Genomic DNA, 19,250 nt, shown 5'->3' with positions numbered 1-19,250 from the left:
AGAAATACAGCGGAGAAGAAGAAGAAGTGCAATTCACCAGCTGTGACGCGTCAGCGAGGCTCCCAACGGTGTCATTATGCACGGCTGTGGCTAACGCTAATCCATCACGTCTGCAGACCATCGTTGGGGTAAAAATCTCAATCATCATTATTGTTATTAAATATCAGAAGGATCAATGATTCATTCGTAGCGCTCATATTGAAACAGACTTTACAAAGAGCTTCACAATTCAGGATCAAATGAAGCGATCCTTAACAGGGAGATGACGGCTCAAATGTAAATTAAAATCACTGATAATTTTAAATTAAGATTATAAAGTACATGAGCACAGTATCGGACCCGTTACCCGATACTGGTATCGGTATCGGTGCATCCCTAGTTATTTATGTGGGGTGCAAAGGAGAGGGTGCTGTCTCGGGTGACCCCAAGGCTCTTGACATGGGTGGAGAATGGAACGGGGAAGCCGTCGATATTCAATATCCTCCTCATCATACCACCTGCAGCTATCTCAGCTATAACCGTGTGTACGCCTGGTCTGAAGTATGCGTGACGTGTGCACATTCTTCCTTTATAAATGCCCAGCACTGCTCAAACAAAACGGCCACATACTGTATAAAGCACAGGATTATGGTGCTTTTTGATTAAACTTATTGTTTGGAATAATATGGGAGTCCAGCAAGTGTGCGAGGAGGAGAGAGAGACCAGCAAGACGCAATTGCCGGCAATCAGCTTTTAACTGTACAAGACGTCTGCGTGGCTTGATTTAGGAGACTTAATGCTGTTCACTTTGCATAATTAAGGCTTATGGTCTAAGAAAACCTGCTGAGTTGATGATGCCGGTTCAACCAAATGCAGCACGTGACCATATTAACCTCCTAAATGATTATATAGAGCACAAGGCTCAGTTTCTGTTCACTGCAGCAAACACAGCAAAGACTTCACACAGTAGAACAAATGAAAAAGAATGAAACTTTTTTTGCAGAAAACTTTTCTAAATGTATTCAGATACATTTCATCAATTCAATAGCTTGTTGGAAATTGTCTTTATTATACCCAGGCAAAGTTAGAGTGCAAATGGCACTTTCATTCTCAAACCAAATCACAGTCAAAGAGGAAAGAAGATGAGAAAAAGGAAGAGAGTAAACAAAGACTAACAAGGAAAGTGACACTTGCGGAAAAAAAGGAGACTCGAGAAACAGCTTTTCATCGAGGAAATGAGGGACAATTAGGTGGAATGTTAGCTCCTTGGTCTTGATTAGATTTCCAAAAAAAAGAAAGAAAAAGGAGGCTTGAAGTTTCTATTTCTGACTTTCTTCCTCCTTTTTGCAGAGGGGAGGATTAAGCCAGAGACAGCGGGAGGCAGAGTTGAAGGCAGGGAACAGAGGGACATATGCAGCGGAGCGGTGCTCAACGGCAGATTGGCTGATTAGATTGATTTAGTGATTTGGTGTTGCAGCTGGAACGGGTCCAAGAGCCCCAGATGAGACAAATCAAGGGGGCTACGGTGACAACTTGGAGTAGGGGCTTTGCGTGGGAGCGTAGTCTTAGACAAATGAATTTGTCCTTGGCGACCCTGAAATAGACCTGCCTCCATACGCAGCAGTGAAGAGACACTCGGTGTACGGTGTCCTGCTGCCGAACCTCACCAAGACCCGAGACTCATTTCCAAAGTTGGTGCACGTGACCTTTTGGTTTAAAAAAAACAAAACTGGAAATAGCCGCGGCGATGACAGCACTACGATGCACGCTAACTGAACTAACAACGCAGCAATATGTCCGTCTGAATATCAGGCCCTTCGTTAAAAGGGATCAAAGTATGATATCATAACAGCTTGTGATCAATCTGAAAATCACTTCTTAATGTGCTATATCAACTGCCACAGTCGGTGGCACTTGCTGTAATTAAAGAGCTCATTAAAGCAAAATTGGATTTGATACGGAGCCGGGCATGCTCTCAGCACTTGAACTCAGAAGGGCAAAAAAAAAAAAAAGAAAAACCGTGCAGATTTGAACTCATAAATTCATTTTTAGAAGTGGGACTATCCAGACAAGTGAAATAGCGACTGATTGCTCAGTGAGTATTTCAGCCGATCCCAGTGATACGATCTCGTACATTCATTTCAATTTGTGCCCATTAGGCAGAACACCAAGGATCTTCAAGCCACATTAACGGCCGCATATGCTGATGTTATGAGGGATCGTTTCAACCTATTACACATTAAATGCCTGGCTTTGCAATTTGCATTTAATTACACTGACAGGAGTACAACAGCTATGTGGCCTCATTTGATAGATTATGAATTAATAGCTTATGCGCTTGATGCACTTTAAAGCAAATCATTGTTTGTCATTTGTTTTCATTTGTTTTCATTTGTTTTAGCAAGCAAAGGGAACCGGGCGTCAATTTGCTTCTAACACAATTGCCGCTTAACCTCGCAGGGGCCGGCGTGCTGGACAAGGACAAAGACCAGCAGCAGTTTCTCTTCACCTCGGTCCGTCGGGGTGATTTGAATCATGTTTATCATGCGGTGATAACCTCCAAATCGGATGCCCTGTGGCAATGTCGGTGCTGCCGTGGGCAATGATGCTGTTCATAAAAATGTAACTGTAGCAGACCTGAGGCAGAGATATGGAAGGACATCTTCTGCCCCCATCATTTCTGGTATGTGAAATATACCCACTCGATCTTTGTCGTGATAGCAGCAGAGTTTTTTGGTGCATGATTCTCTTGGGTCACTTGATCTTTCCACTGGTCAGTGATACTGATGACAGGAAGCTCTCAAAGTGAATCCTACAGCGGATCGATGTCCACCCGCCGATGGAAATATACAGTAGACCAACAACTGAGGCCAATTAATTCATCATTCTCAAATTAGCCGTGACTGACAGGGACGCCGAGTGCTGCAGGCAGCGAGCCATAAGGTCCACAAATCCCCCAGTTTTTCCCAGGGGCAATAAATCCAGTCTCACTTGGGTTTTAATACAAATGTTGCACTTGAGAAAGTTCTGCGTAAAAACTAAAAACTGTGTGCATAAAAGCCATGCCTGGAGGTGTTACCTGTAGAAGGGCGGTGGGTGTCCCTGGGCCTCACAGCTGAACACCACCTCTCTGCGATTTTCGCCAGGTTGAAGGGGGAACACCACGCTGCCGGGCTGCTTGGTGAACACGGGCCTCAGCAGGACTCCGCTTCCTGGGTGGAGAACCAATAAAACTACATCAGCTTTGATGTCCTGAAAACCAATTTTCGCATTTTTCTTCTGGCGAGTAGATATCGAAGGCTTACAGAGGAAGGAAGCAAGTGGAGAAACAGTGCAGCACAAGAGGAGGTTTGAATCGCTAGAAAATCTCTGTTTAGCACGGATCCGTCGGCCATGCCAGCAGAGCCCGGGAGCATTTTTACATATTAGTCGTAAAAAAGTTGCGAGATCCCCGAAGTGTTGCATAATCAGCTGGTAACCTTCATAAAACTTTAATGGAAACATCTGAATGTGAATTTGTCAAAGGCACACTGCGCTTCAGCACAATTTCATTTAGACCCTCGCCACTTTCCCAAGGGATGTCATCCAATAAAAAATTTGAAATAAAATGCCACAACAAATACTGAGAGTAATGACTCAGACTTGTGACTCAGACAGAAAAAACAGCCAATAATTTACAAAATTGGAGGAAAAACTACTTGAGAGAGAGAGAGGTTGTTTTCCTTCCTGAAATTCAAAATTCAAACTAATTCTTGTGCTACGTCTTTCTGAACAGTTTGTATTCAACTTCCTTTGAACAAAAAACAAATTGCTTTTATTCTAAATTTCCTCCAAACTACCTGTTATTAGGGCCTTTTCACATCTGTAGTTTGTTTGCTCTGGTCTGAATCAGGGACCAATGTTGCATATTGCCTTGAGTTTGCTTTGTGTTCACACGGCAGCATTTACAAGCGGTGCGCAAAGAAACTGCTCTCTGATTGGTCAGAATTTCCATGCTGAAAAACTCCCGGAAGTAAACAAAGAAGAGCAAACTTCCAGAACGCAACAATGGAGTGACAACTACGCGGTTTGATCTTGGCTCTGGTCATCTTTTATTTTACTTCGTAGCAATTTTTCACTCAAGGTAAACGATACAGTTTGAAAATGAGGCGTGGCCGCGACTGGAAAACAATGTATTGATGCACTGGAGTCACCGAAGAGCATATCAAGACGTACGGTGAACGGAGGAGGAGGCGTGCATTAACCCTACTAAACTGTGACATGTTCATCGGCCGAAAATATTTCCGAAGATCCATCAGGTATGCCCGTGGTCTTCAACACAGCCTCACGTTGCACCTGTTTAGTACTGATGTGAATAGCGAGGGCGAGCGTCGGCTCTTTTATAGTAATGATGTCTGGTGTTTACGTGCACAGCGCAGCTTGCTACCGGAGCCGGTTTAATCCAAAAAGGCGCAATGCTTTCTCCAGTTGGGCCGGATCGAGGTCGGATCATGTTCTCACCACAAACGAAGCGTACCGAACCGTACCGCAGTACGTTTGGAAGCGAACCGAGACCGCCCCTTCAAGGAGGTTCTCGGTTTGCTTGTTTTGGTGCTCTACCCGAGTGCGATTGCTGCGTTCACACCTGCTCAAACGATACAGTAATCACATTTTAATGCATTATAACCGTGATTGTAATGCATTATAAAAAGATTATAATGTATTAAAACTATGGGAATTATAATACACTATATGATCCTTGCAACAACAAAACATGTCAGTGAGTGTCCAGCAATTAAGAAGTATAATGATACTTGACCTTATAAGTCATTATAAAATGCTTTTAATGTGTTATGATTATTGTTATAAAGCATTGTGAATATTTACGAGTGCTTATACATATAATTATACAGTTCCATAAGCAGATTATGTATGTTTATAATGCGTTATAGACATGAGCGTCATAGAAAGTGTTACCCAAGTTTGCCATTATGCAACCAATCCCCAGTGTGGCTTGCAAATATCTTAGAATGACATTTTTACAGTATTATTCCTGCATAATGTACTGTATGTACACTGGCTTTTATTATCATAATTATTCATCGTGTGGTGTTCTGCAAGGAAGAAATACTTTTAAATATACAACATAAACAGCAGAGCAAATACATTCGTACAATAACTGTGAATTCCCTGAGTGATATTATAACATTGTTGATTCATTGACTTTGAAAGAAAGAAAAGACAAACAACAAGAGACAGCAGCATGTCTAGTGTGACATTTGCTTCTTGGTTAATTACAGCGGTACAGTAGTGAATGCATGTTGTGTAGGAGAAAGCCCACAGTGAGAGTGACCCATGGGGTCGTCAACTCTCCGCTGGAATAAACATTTCTTTCTGTGATGGAAGAGAATTCATTTGGATTTGTCAGAATACATTTGCATTTCTATAATGACACAGAAGAGGGAAGATTGTGTAGGTAGGGTAACTAATTTGTATGAGAGCGCAGGTATCCTTTTCAAGTCTCTGGCGCCACGGGAGTACAGGTTTATCCTCAAGACTCAAAATAACTCTCAGAGAGGGTGGGGGATGTTTGACAAGGGACCTTGTACGCTGATTGTTCCTCTCCACAAGGATAAACCTCTCAGAAAGTTACACAGGATAAAAAGGCTGCCTAATTATAATCTGTGTTAGATGAAGCGTGTCCCTCGAAGCGGCGTTGAGAGATGATTGATTACCAGAAGACACCTCTTGTACGAGTCCACACCCAAACACAAATCCTCAACACTTGTTGTACACAAACTTGGGAAGGATGATAAAGCCTGCGGTAAACATGAGATGAATCACCGCGCCTTATTAAATTGATAAATGATTCCAGTTATCAAGTCACAAACATTTGCATTCAGAAGCATTTTTTGAAACGTGCTTAAATTGGAGCAATTCAGCCGGCAGCCTCCAGAACATAATCCAGCCCGTTAGTTATTAATTAGCACTTTGACTCGCAGCGACTCAAAAGTCAGAACTCAAAGACAAATCATTTGATTAAAAATGTTTATTTCATCCAGAATTAACTTGTGCAATTTCATACAACACAAGAGTATTTTGGTGTTTGTTCCATCATATGAGTTTGTTCTCCCACCTGAATATAACCTTAACCCAAATGTGACCTTGCATGCACAGTAGGGATAATCCCAGAGCTCAACAACAAGGATTGGGGCAAGTAAAATGCCACGTCGGGCTAGTAAATCTAGCAGTAAAAAAAATATTAAACACATAATTTAGCTGAGTTTAGTTGGGTGGCGTTGGTAGATGTGGGCGAAACTCCACTTTATTTACTTAAATCTAAATTAAACAAGACAATTAACTTTGTTTTTTATCGTTATTTGATAACAATTTGTAAAGGGGCAAGTAAAAATGTACTTTGGGCAAGTAGATTTATGACCCTCTTTCCCGATCGGGCAAGTTAATAAATTGACATTAACATTGAACCCTGTAATGCTGCTAAATAGTATATGAACCATTAATCATGTATGCTATAGAGTGCTGCAGGAATGAGTCGTAAAACCCAGAAATGAGTTAGCATTTTAGCACTTCCCGTTCCTTTGTCTGGAAGTCAAAGGGTTTTTAGTAGGGATGTTAATAATTAACCGTTTAACCGTTAACCAACATCAAGCATTTTAACTGATTAACGCTATCGGTTAAAACGGCTAAAAGAAATGTTAATAAATATTTAAAAAGCTGAGAAAAACTCGTCACTTTAAGGAGAAAAGCTGGTCCACCTTAAGACAGTCTGAGCCGGCGTTACAGATACAGGAAGTTGGCTTCTGTCTATAGCTCGCTTGAGCGGAGGAGTCTACAAAAATACATCATCCCTGGACCACTTTATCGTTTACTATAGAGGATAATGTCAAAAACTGATGTCACAAAACCCGATGAGATCTTTAAAAAGGTATTCATTCACATATTTGAAGGAGTTACATTGTACTGTTACAATTGTTGAAATTTACCCTTCAAGTGTGGCGACTATAAGAGCAACAGCTTTGTGTAATAAAGGTTATTGTATTGAAATAAATGTTTTCTTCCACAGTTGTTTTTATGAACAGTTTTGTGTGCTAACAACTCAGTGAATGCATGGACACTGTAAAAAGAAAAACAATGCTCTGGCTCATCCTCAACTTATTTATCACGACCACCTGATTAAGACTGTGGAGAAAAAAAAAATGGTGCTGGAGCACAGTGAGTGATTCATGGTGCTTATTTATAAAGTGTTGGACCTCACACTTATCACTGGCGCCTTGCTGTTGCTACGCTTAAAGCACAAACAACCTCTCCACAAAACAACTTGCATTACCCCTTCTGCACCCTAATCGTGCTGAACCGTGTCTCTCAGAAACATTTCTGCACAACCTTGGTGTGCTCTTAATCAATCCCTGAGTGGACTGCAATGCACAAACCTAACTCAATATTCACTTTATACCAAACTAATCAACATAGATATTTGGCTGCAGCCCCGTTCTCTCGGTTACGGCGGGCGCTGAACTGACCTGATCTTTAGCACCATGGCAACTGTTAGTCTATTATAATGGTGAATAAGTGCCAGAATAATGAGTAGGGATTGAGCACCGGGGGCTGTGCCTGGGGGCTCAGTTCAAACTGATGCAAACTCTCTGAAACTCTTTCGTTGCCTTTGCAAGAATGAATGTAAGATGCGGTAGGAAAAAGGCGGTATCATTTCCAGGCTTGCTTTCTGGTAATCAAACACAGAGGTGCGACACACTAAACTAGACTAAGATCCACAGGCCGAAGACATTGAGGGATTTTATGTTTTATACAGGAAGATTTCATTTTGGTGGCATACCCGTTGTCTTACGCTTCGTCCACACTGGGAACGCCAGGAGCGCGTGGCGGCTGTGTGATTCACGTGGTGGCTGCGTGATTCACGTGGCGGCTGCGTGATTCACGTGTGGCTGCGTGATTCACGTGGCGGGTGTTCATACCAGCTGCGTTTCGGCTGCTGTCAGACCTTTCTTTCTATATAGAGTTTGCCTTTCATAATGGCCATTTCATTTCATTATAAATGTCATTTATATTTATTTTAGACAGAGAAAAATTAAGAAACGTGTGGTTAATTGTAAATAATAGTAATAATCCACCATTAAAACCCCGTACTATATTCATTCATGGAACTGTGCAAGTCACAGCATGTTCTACAACACTGTCCAGCATATTTCATAATAAAAGCCTCGTGTTAACAAATGAAGGAATTTTGTCCACAGAAAAAACGCTTGAGGGCTTTTATTTTTTAAATGAAAGCAGGAAGTGTTGATTTAAAAATAAATCTTTACTTTTTTTCCATCTACGTAACACATTCTACAGACGTCTCACGCACACACTGTGGCTGCTCTAACCTGTTAACACGGACGCTGAAATAAAAAACATCAGGTAACGCAGCCGCCACGCGATCCTGACGTTCCCAGTGTGGATGGGGCTTTAACCAAACCGCGCATGCATACTGGAAATACGTCCAATATAGTTTTTTTCATTTTAAATAAATACTGACACGTCAGTTGCCCGTTTAAGATCAAAGACTGAGTAAAGAAATCGTGTTGAAACCAGCAGAATCTGATGGCAGGCCCAACACCCCCAGAGCACAGAAAGCAAAATGATGAAAAAGCGCTCTATCAGAGAAGTGCACTGATCCAGAATCCTAACAGGAAGTTGACTGAACAATGCTTCAGGACAGAGATGGAGGTCATTATGAAAGGGTCTTTTAAAAAAAAAAAAACTCCACTCCGCCTCCACTCATATCTGTCACCTGCTGCCAGATGCAGCCGTTTTTCCAAGGCTCCTCAGACAACACAAGACTCAGCACTGAAGCACAATTGGAAGGCAGAGGGAGCTGTTTAGGAGGCTGAAATAAAAACTAATCTCAAATTCAATACTAGCTGACAGCAAATGAATTCCTCCAGCTTACCTCAGCATGAATAAACAGGCACACGGGGAGTCGGCTGTGGGGGAGGTATCGGTCGTTTGTGAGGTCCCAAATCCATTCGTTTCAGCTCAGGGTTTTATGCATCAAATAAAAAAAAAAAGCCAATCTTGCTTTTTAAAGCATCTTTCCCTCTCTGTCCGGGCCGATAAGGTGCACCTTTAAGGTCTCTCATTCAGGGGCAGCAAATGTTACTCCGGAGCAGAAGGAAGGTTTTAGCAGAGTATAGATTCAATCACATCTCGTCTGAATATTTGAAATATCTGTGGAACTTGTTTTTCAAGGTCCCTTGAAAGAGGCTGTAGTAATAAAACCATTAATAATTTAACATTTGAACCATAAAATAGCAAAAAGGGAAAAATAGTGAATGGAGATGGACACAAGATCTATTAGAAACACATAAAAAGAAATAGCCCAAGAGTCTCCAAAATGTTCTCGGCCATTCTTTACTGCTGTGACTATCAGCTAGGACGTGCTGTACTGTACTGCACACTCTCCTTAATTACCTTCATTACATTTTCAGCGACACAGTCTGTAAGGAGAAGAATGTGGCAAACACATTCCCAACCAATATCCAACCATGTCACACCATTCTCAAGCTAATCAAAGCTAGTGCATGTGAAATTCAATAACCCCCCCGTCGTATCCAGGGTATCCAATGCCATGTTCACTGGGGAAACACACGATTGATTATGTGGGAATGGCAAATTAAAGCTGTTTCTTGTTGTTGTTCTCTCTTATTGTTCAATGTCTACATAAACCCAGGAACGCATTGCTTCTGAGGATGCCATTTGTCATCTAATTGTAGTAATATTGCAACTGTTTCCTCCTCAAGATTGGTTAGAAGGTTATTTGTCACTTACCAACTGCTATGGTCTACACTAATGGAAACATTCGTCATAGTTTAGAACTGTTTCCAACCATAGTAACTTACAAAATGCCCGATTTGACCATTGGTGGTTTTAATTTTTTGAAAATGCAGGGTGGATTTCTGTACGTTGTAAATATTTAGAGCTGCAACTAACGATTATTTAAATTTTTCGACTAATCTGGCCATTATTTTCTAAATTAATCATTTAGTATAAAATATCCAATAGTGAAAAATGTCCATCCCAGTTTCTCAAAGTCCAACGTGATGTCTCTAAATGTCTTGTTTTGTCAGTATATAACCCAAAAATATTCAGTTTAATAAGTTTAATATGATATAAAACAGAGAAAAGTAAGAAATCTCCATATCTGAGAGGCTGGAAACAGCATTTCCTGCAATTTTTTTGCATGAAAAATTACTTTAACACTGAATCGATTTTCAAAATTGTTGGCAATTAATCAAAATTTTATTGAAATCACAATATGGCCTACTTCCATTTTCAAATCGCAGGAAGTGCAATATTTGTTAAAGGTCCCATATTGTAAAAAGTAAGATTTTCATATCTTTAATATTATAAAGCAGGTTTTTAGTGCTATATAAATACTGTGAAAGTATCGACATGTTTAATATACGGAGAAATACACACAGCTCATTTTCAGAAATTGTGCGTTTAAAACAAGCCGTTAGCATTTCTGTCTGTTTGTGATGTCACAAATATACAATATTTAGACCATTACACAGTTTTAAATGTAAACATTCTAAATGTGTCTCGGTTTATTTCCTGTTGCAGTGTATGCGAATAACATCAGCTGACAGGAAGTAAACATGGACCCAAACTGTTGCCTAGCAACGCAATTCCGTTGAAATGAGCTAAAACGGAGCGTTTCAGACAGAGGGTGAATACAGGTATATTCAGGCAGACAGTATGAGGAAAATAAAGTGTTTTTTTTAACATTACAGCATGTAAACATGTTCTAGTAGAAACACAAAATACAAGTATGAACCTGAAAATTAGTATAATATGGGACGGAATTTGTCAAAATACCATTTTAAATTAAACATCTTGGTGCTGCAGAGATGTCCCGGTCTACACATCCTATTCTACCGACGTAAGAAAACATCTTAGTTTGGTACAGATCCCCGCAAAAATCACACCATAATCATTTTAATAGGTTTTAGATAAAAATAAGATGATATAAAAATTGTCATTATTATATATTGTAATATCGCAAAATCATATCAGGCAAAATAATCAAAATCGTTCAGCCCATCATCGATTAGTCGACTAATCGTTGCAGCTCTATAAATATCTCTTATTCAATGTAACTGAAATCTCATGAATACAATCCACAAAATGTCATTTATTTTGTAAACTAACACAACACACACTTTTAAACTCTCTAATTAAGCTACCGTATGTGTGATTCGTGTGATGCTGAAATTAAATGTTTAATTCTTTCAGATGAATATTAATTGAGTGATAAGAGCATAATTAGTGTCCTGTCTCTGCTTACATCTACAGTGAGATAATACAGGTAAAATGTTGATTAATTAATAGTGATGTACACAGTCCAGATTCATTATTTTGGATCTATAATTAAAGCTACACAAGCACATTTAAATTGGATGATTTCTCATTCCTGGATGAAGCGAAAGCACAGCGAGCTATGGGAGGAAGACTCGCTGGGGAATATTGCACAGAACTTCAAAGATAGCAATAAAATCCTTGCTTAAGGATTCCTAAAAGGCTTTGCCATGTTCTGATGAATCAATGAGGTAAGTCAATATTTGAAGCTCCAGCCGTCTCTGGGATGCACACAGGGGGGATACCGAGCGAAGTAAAAGTAGTTCTAGGAGATTAGAAGGCTGGCCAGAAGCAGCCCTTCATTTAAATGAACAGTGGGGGTGGTAAAAGTCTAAGTCTTGTCTTGTGAGTATTTAGTTAAGGGGGACCGCTGGCTGTGTCATATTAAAGGACAGGTCTAGGGCTGCAACTAACTATGATTTTCATTTTAGATTAACCTGCCACTTATTTTCTAGATTAATCGTTTGGTATAAAAAGTCAGAAAACAGAGAAAAGCAGTAAATCTCCATATTTGTGAGGCTGAAAACAGCATTTTCTGCCATTTTTGCATGAAAAATTACTTTAACGATGAATTGAAATAGTTGATCGTCTAATCGATTAGTCAACTTATCGTTGCAATTCTAGACAGGTTCACGTAAAGCTATACTTACATGGCCACATGTACATTTAAACAGTTTCTGGTCTCTGTAATCACCCCTCCTGTTGTCAAATGGTCCTCCTGTTCATACTGGCTGTGAGGAGATCCTCTACAAATGCTATTTCAATGTGTTTCAAAGTGATAGTGGACAAAATGCACAATCTTCTTTCTGTGTAATGCATCCCACCATTTAACCAAAGCTACTACGAGAGTTCAACAGTTGCAATTAGACAAATCAAGAAGGCATCTTTTAGAGCTGCAAAGTTTAATCGATTAGTTGTCAACAATTAAATTAATCACCAACTATTTTGCTAATTTATTAATCGGTTTGAGTAATTTAAAAAAGAAGAAAAGGTGAAAATTCTCTGATTCCAGCTTCTTAAATGTGAATTTTTTCTGGTTTCTTTACTCTTCTGTGACAGTAAACTGAATATCTTTGAGTTTGGGACAAAACAAGACATTTGAGTACGGTCGTCTTGAGCTTTGGGAAACACTGATCAACAGTTTCCGACATTTTATTGACTGAACAACTTAACTCGATTAAATATATATATAAATATATATCGAGAAAATAATAAACGGATTAATCGACAATGAAAATATTCGTTAGCTGCAGCCCTATAAAGTTGTAATATAAAGTTTTGTTGTTATAGACCAAACAACTGATCGAGAAAATGCGTTAGATGCAGCCCCAGTGTTTTCCAAAGTTACAGTCTTTTAGGTACTAAATGTACTCTTTTTGTAGCTGTGCCTTCCTGCAGCTCTGCAACGAATTTTGCACTAAAATTACCAAAACTTGAAGACACCCACTAGATTTGACCAACTCATATTTGGTTCAAAACTTCAAAATCCATTTTTACTTACATCTTCACAACCAGTATGGATAGGAGGAACAGTTACAGTGACCAATAAATGCTTGTAATGTACAGTACATGTAGTCTTTGTATTAAGATAAACTAATAAACATTAAGGCTTACAGGTTTCCAGTAGCACAACCGCGCGACTGCTGTGTCCGTCGAGCCTCTTCAGCCACTTCGGCACAACAAAAACTCAAAACAGCTTTGTTGGATACTTCTGATTCTGATTGGCCGATAAACACAGTCTGAGGTGAGCTGTTTCTGAACGCTGGGCATCTTATAATCACAGCACACTCCACTTTCAACAAGAGATTCTGTTGATTTTTCATCAAATTAAAACACCAAGACTTTGTGCCAAAAATGCATTACTTCTCTCGACTCAACTAACCATGGAAGATTTTTTTTTCCCCGTATTAATTCTGAATTGTTCTGAAAGCACAACACATTTGATTGCTGGTTAGAGCCTTAACAGCAATCTTACTGGATGTGTTCACAGTTCTGTTTCCAGCGCTGTTAAATTGTAGCACTTCAATGCCAACTACAGATGTTTCTGTGATTGCACTCCTGCCAATTATTTTTAGAGGAGATTGAATGTTTTGAAATCAATATTTTGGCAAGTAAGAGGGAATATCTACAGCAAGCTTCACAGCAGGGGCTTATTTTCTTCCTAATGACCAGATCGCTGTACACTGATAAATATGAATATTGCAGTGTGTTAATTGAACAGAAATCCCATCTCCTCTCTCCTGTAGGAGTTTAAGAAAATATCAATACACGTGAGTTATCACGATATAATATTGCGTGATACTGTAACCTCTTAAAAATCAGGCCGCTATCCGATCTCTCGGAGGTTGTAGCGAGCTCAGTTATAAAGCTAGAGTGAAGAAAACCTAAGGAATCCATTGGATTCAACCATGTCATACTAGCTTGTCGAGAAGGAGGCTACATAACGCTCTAAAAAGTTACACTAAATAATGAGGAGGAAAAACTTGCATGGCCATTTTCAAAGGGGTCCCCTCGAGCTTTTGACCTCAAGATAGTGAATAAAAATGGGTTCTATGGGTACCCACGAGTCTCCTCTTTACAGACATGCCCACTTTATGATAATCACATGCAGTTTTGTTATTTTTGCCTAATCTAAAATGGTTCTGGTGTGTTCTTTATACTATTACAGTTTTCCTAAAATTTAATTTAAAAAATTGCAATATATTGTAATATATTAGGGGTGTTAATAATTAACTGTTAATCGACATTAAGCATACGCTATCGGTTAAAACAGTTAAAATAAATGTTAATAATTAATTAAAAAGCTGAGCAAAACCCGTCACTTTAAGGGGAAAAGCTGTTCCACCTTAAGAGAGTCTGAGCCGGCGTTACAGATACAGGAAGTTGGCTCCCGTCTATAGCTCGCTTTAGCGGAGGAGTTGTAGCCTCGTAGCATTTATTCACCAACAAATATAGTGTACACACACTGTCTGCTACACCTACGTTCACAGCTAGAACGCCACACAAACGGTCTGTCGGAAACTCACTGAAGTTACGCCGCGCTGACAGACCGTATGTGTGTGACTACCGTGAGCACGGAGTTACCAGCAGAGCTACAGATGCTTACGTAGCACAAACACACACACTGCTTGTCGGCCAATCGCTATCGTTAATTCGGACGGACAGAGTATCGTTACGCCGGGCAGACACACAGCTGACAACCTGCTAAACTAAACTAAATGTGCGGTGGAGACTTTTACTGGGAAAGTGGCTGCCTGTCCGCAACACGACACGCAGTATCTAAGTTTTCTATCTACTAAGTTAACGCTCCCGTACGGGTGACCTGGGGTCTCCGTTGTCTGTTGTGCTCATACACTGGAGCTGGCGCAAGGCACAAATCTTGTCGGTTAATAAACGGTTAACGAGGGTAGGTTATCGGTTAACAATTTTTTTCAAAATTAGCATCCCTATAATGTATTGAATTGTTACCGCTGTGTATTATGATCCGTATCGTATCGCCAGATTCCTGCCAACACACAGCCCTACCCTCCGGTCCTTATAGAGTGACTCTTCCAAGAATAAATGGAGCCTTCTTGGTTATACACCTTAGTGAGCATGCTCTACCAACCAGGTTATAACTGTATGACAAAACCACTTCTGTCAGCTGGAGACTGTTGTGGCTTTCTGTGTGAAGGTTAGCTGTGTATGTGTGTGGGGCAAACCGCATCCAGCCGTACCTCGACGGCTCCTCTTTGCTCCCTCGCTCTCTCTCTCTCCTTTACCCACTCACTCATTCACGCAAACAGTACACGCCTCTGCCTCGGGCCGTTCAGACCCTCTGGGAGGGACGGGGGGGGAGGGGGGAGAGCTGGTTAACTTCAGATGAACTCACTATGGGAACCACTTCCCCTTGGCCCGGCTGCTCTCCCACACAGCCGATAGCCTACTGGTTAAAAAAAAAAAAAGAACCCACTTCCAAGTCTGGATAAATAAAGTACCTAGAAGCATCTCTCCTCACACTGTGCTCTCTCTACCCGGTATTGCACGTCTGCATACTAAAATGCTTATCAAGTCTTTCTCTGAACACAGAGAGAGGGCTTTGGAGGTCTATCGTTATATTGCACCATACTTGTCTTGCAAGCAGAGCATATGTAATGTAACCCCGTGCTGAATATTAATGCCGGGTTACTCTGTGTTACCAACTGTGAGTGTGAGCCTCAAGAGTGAGGCAAGGGCTGTGCAACACAATGCTCTTCAGAAACATTTTGCCCTCTGCTTCTTTGTGAAGCACTAATTTGCTTTAAATAATCTTGAATGTGGTTTCTGCATCTCATGATTGCACCGATTAAATGTGTGGCCGGGATGTAGGGCTGGGAGATATGGCCAAAATGTTCGATCACGGTATAGGTCATTTCATATCTCGATAACAATATATGTAAGGGATAATGTACAGCGAGCCGGTCATTGTTGTGAAATAAACACTGACGGAGGGGTCCTGCATCGCCCTGAAGGGGTTTATTTCACAACATTGACCCGCTTGCTGTACATTATCCCCCTTATCTCACGGCTACTCACTTAAGAAATCCATCATTTGACAGAACTGCACCCATAGCAACGGTCTGCCATAAATAAATAACAGACCGTAGAACGCTGTGATTGACCCATCAGAATTGAGTATTCAACACAGCCGTGTAATAAATCTCGATATAGCATGTTTTCTGGTACTTCAATAAATAAATAGTCTGGAATAACCATATGGGAAAGCCTACTTTTGTAAACTCCTGTGTGAATTAAATTTAAATTTTGAATTAAAATAAACATCTTCTCATTTTAAGAACTTGTGTGCAAAATGAACATTAGTTTTAAGTGAAATTATAGAGAAAAAAAGAAATAGATATCAGTCTAACCCTATATCGCCATAGTAACAATACAGAAAATATATATGAGAGACATTTTTTATAAGGTTTTGACGATATATATCGTCATATTGCCCAGCCCTACTGGGATCTATGGTGCAGCACAGACTGCAGACTTGAAGCTGTTTGTCTGAGATTAAAACTCTGTCCGGTTTGTTGCAGGTTTTCCACAGATGTCGAAGACATTTAGAGCTGCAGCGATTAATCGATTAGTTGTCAACTATAAAATGAAAGGCTATTTTGATAACTGATTAATCGATTTGAGTCAATTTTAATTTTAGATGACCAGAGTGTCAAACATTTACACGACTTACAAAACAATTACTTGGAACAGTTTTTTAAAACATGAAGCAACGAGTGGCAAATTGCTGCATCAGTTCAGTCTACAGCTTGTATTTTAATTAAGACTTGATAATTGTCTAATTTAGTGTACATAGAAAAGTGAGGTTTTAACCAAACATTTAAATAACATGGTATTAGTGTGAAGTTGTTAGAGCTGCAACTATTAATTGATTAATTGATTAGTTGTTGTCCACTATTAAATTAATTGCCAACTATTTTCATAATCAATTAATCAGTTTGAGTAATTTTCTAAGAAAAAAAAAGCTTCTTAAATGTGAATATTATCTGATTTCTTTACTCTTCTATATTCATAAACTGAATATCTTTGAGTTGTGGACAAAACAAGACATTTGAGGACGTCATCTTGGGCTTTGGGAAACACTGATCAACATTTTTCACTATTTTTTTTAATTTTATAAACCAAACAAGTCAATTAATAGAGAAAATAATCCACAGATGAATCGACAATGAAAATAATCCTTAGTTGCAGTCCTAAAGACATTCACTCGTCTGTACATTTAACAGAATGCTTATGTAGGACATAATATGTGATCCAGGCATGTGGCGTAGATCCTAATCCCACAGTGAGTCACAGCTCCTTGAGGAGAGCCTCATTAGACATCCGCTGATGTGTATTGGATTCAGTGATAAGTGGTGCTAATTGCCATGTAGGCAAATTTAGGCGCCGACGTGCTTTTGAGAAGAGACACGCACGCATGAAAAATACACACAGTGACAGTTACAAGCACACACACTAATTATTTTATTCCCAGCTGTGAGGAGGGGCTGCTGATTTGGAGCAAGGCAACATGAAAGATTACTCAGACAAAGCCCCCTTATTCATCTTGTTCTCAGCTTCAGACTCTGACATTCTGAAGAGAACTCGCGTTTGACCCTGAAACATTTTGTAAGGGAGGAAAATTAGGTCTCTCATTAAAAGCAAGATCAATGACAAGATTTCTGCACTACTGCCAGTGCAATCTCAATTAGGTTAACAATTGAAGGGGCTCTTTAAAATGAATGACTCCACGTTCAACGGCTAGATAGGGACCGTCTTTCAGAGGTAGAAACCCGGCTTATTCCTTTTTCCAGCAGGATTCACCACCGGTGGGGGGGGAGAAAAACAGATGCACAACTGAAGGAATGTTGATTTGCTGCCTTGAGCTGACAACAAGGTAAACTTTTCCTTCCATTTGTAAAATTGGAGGCAAGCTTTGGGCGCTCTTTGCCATAAAATCTTTTAGTTTTCCGTTTTTTAGTTTTAAGTGCCATCTGTTCTGTATGCCAAGGCGCTATCACACAAAGAAAAATCTATAAATAACAATTCATAACCCCTATGCTAACAACATAAAAAAGTGCATGTTTGGGAGGCTTACCTGCCAGACACTCCACCAATGACAGCAGAAGTATAAGTTTCCATAGCAACTCCATTTTAATAGTCTCAGGTCAATACGAGCTCACATCAAATCGCAGGTGTGTAGGATCCTGGCTTTGTCCTTTCCAGCACTTTCACCGCTCTTCTGTCAAATAAAAAAGAGAAGCCATTAGACACAAAAGTAGTGGACGGTAATAACCATGTTTGCTAGGCAATGACTTTCATGATATAAACACCAGAGGATGGGAAAAAAGAAAAAAGAGCTTGTCTAATAACCTTTTTATCTGTTCAAAACGTACCTTAAAGGGAGATTTGCCAGGTATTTAATACTCTTATCAACATGGGAGTGGAAAAATATGCTGCTTTATGCAAATGTATGTATATATTTATTGTTGGAAATCAATTAACAACACAAAACAATGACAGATATTGTTCAGAAACCCTCACAGGTACTGCATTTCTAATCATAACATGGCAAACTGCAGCCCAACAGGCAACAACAGCTGTCAGTGTGTCAGTGTGCTGACTTGACTATGACCTGCCCCAAACTGCATGTGATTATCATAAAGTGGGCATGTCTGTAAAGGGGAGACTCGTGGGTACCCATAGAACCCATTTACATTCACACATCTGGAGGTCAGGGGTCAAGGGAGCCCTTTGAAAATGGCCATGACAGTTTTTCCTTTACAAAATTTAGCGTAAATTTGGAGCGTTATTTAACCTCCTTCACTACAAGCTAGTATGACATGGCTGGTACTGATGGATTCTTTATGTTTTCTAGTTTCATATGATGCCAGTATCTTCACTCCAGCTTTAAAACTGAGACCACTACAACCTAAAAATCCCAAGATGCGTAAAAGAAATTAGTGGAGTTAAAAAAAAATTTTTATTATCGCAATAACTCTGACAGCCCTACATTTAATCTTTGCAAACACTTTTCAGGTCAAGGTGACAATAGCAGCTCTATTTTTGAACTGCAGACACTCTGATGATGATGAGTCTGGGTACAATGTGCATTTGTGAGAATAATCAAGAAACCACTCCGTCTCCGTTCTGCAAACACAGAAAATGATTTGTCAAAGACAACGCACTTACAAAAACACTTGTGCCGCAGCGTTTGCCTAAATGCGCTTAACATTGCATAATAGGGATCATGTCTGCGAGAGAGAAACATAAAGGGGATTGCTTGTACTCAAACCTGCTGAGACAAAACAAAAAGCAAGCTGGTTGTCAGACACTTC

General features: G+C 39.9%; 1 protein-coding gene and 1 long non-coding RNA gene across 4 annotated transcripts in view; one reads left to right on the top strand and one right to left on the bottom strand.

Annotated features, from left to right (window-relative positions):
- The window catches only part of cntn3a.1 (contactin 3a, tandem duplicate 1), a 356,340-nt gene that overhangs the window by 88,350 nt on the left and 248,740 nt on the right, over positions 1 to 19,250 (bottom strand). For 2 of the 3 annotated variants that reach the window (XM_074645147.1, XM_074645149.1), the window contains exons 3-4: positions 18,011 to 18,154; positions 3,059 to 3,191 (exon numbers count right to left, since the gene is read on the bottom strand). In XM_074645147.1, the coding sequence (XP_074501248.1) occupies positions 3,059 to 3,191; positions 18,011 to 18,065 (188 nt within the window). In that variant the 5' untranslated portion in view covers positions 18,066 to 18,154. The remainder of the gene's footprint in view (positions 1 to 3,058; positions 3,192 to 18,010; positions 18,155 to 19,250) is intronic. The other variant, XM_074645148.1, reaches the window with a different exon arrangement.
- LOC141773278 (uncharacterized) overlaps positions 1 to 19,250 on the top strand; it is a 376,505-nt gene that overhangs the window by 235,955 nt on the left and 121,300 nt on the right. The window lies entirely within an intron of this gene.

The sequence above is a fragment of the Sebastes fasciatus genome, chromosome 8 (genome assembly GCF_043250625.1).
Source record: "Sebastes fasciatus isolate fSebFas1 chromosome 8, fSebFas1.pri, whole genome shotgun sequence".
Taxonomy (NCBI): Eukaryota; Metazoa; Chordata; class Actinopteri; order Perciformes; family Sebastidae; genus Sebastes; species Sebastes fasciatus.
This window is presented reverse-complemented; position numbering and strand designations above follow the sequence as displayed.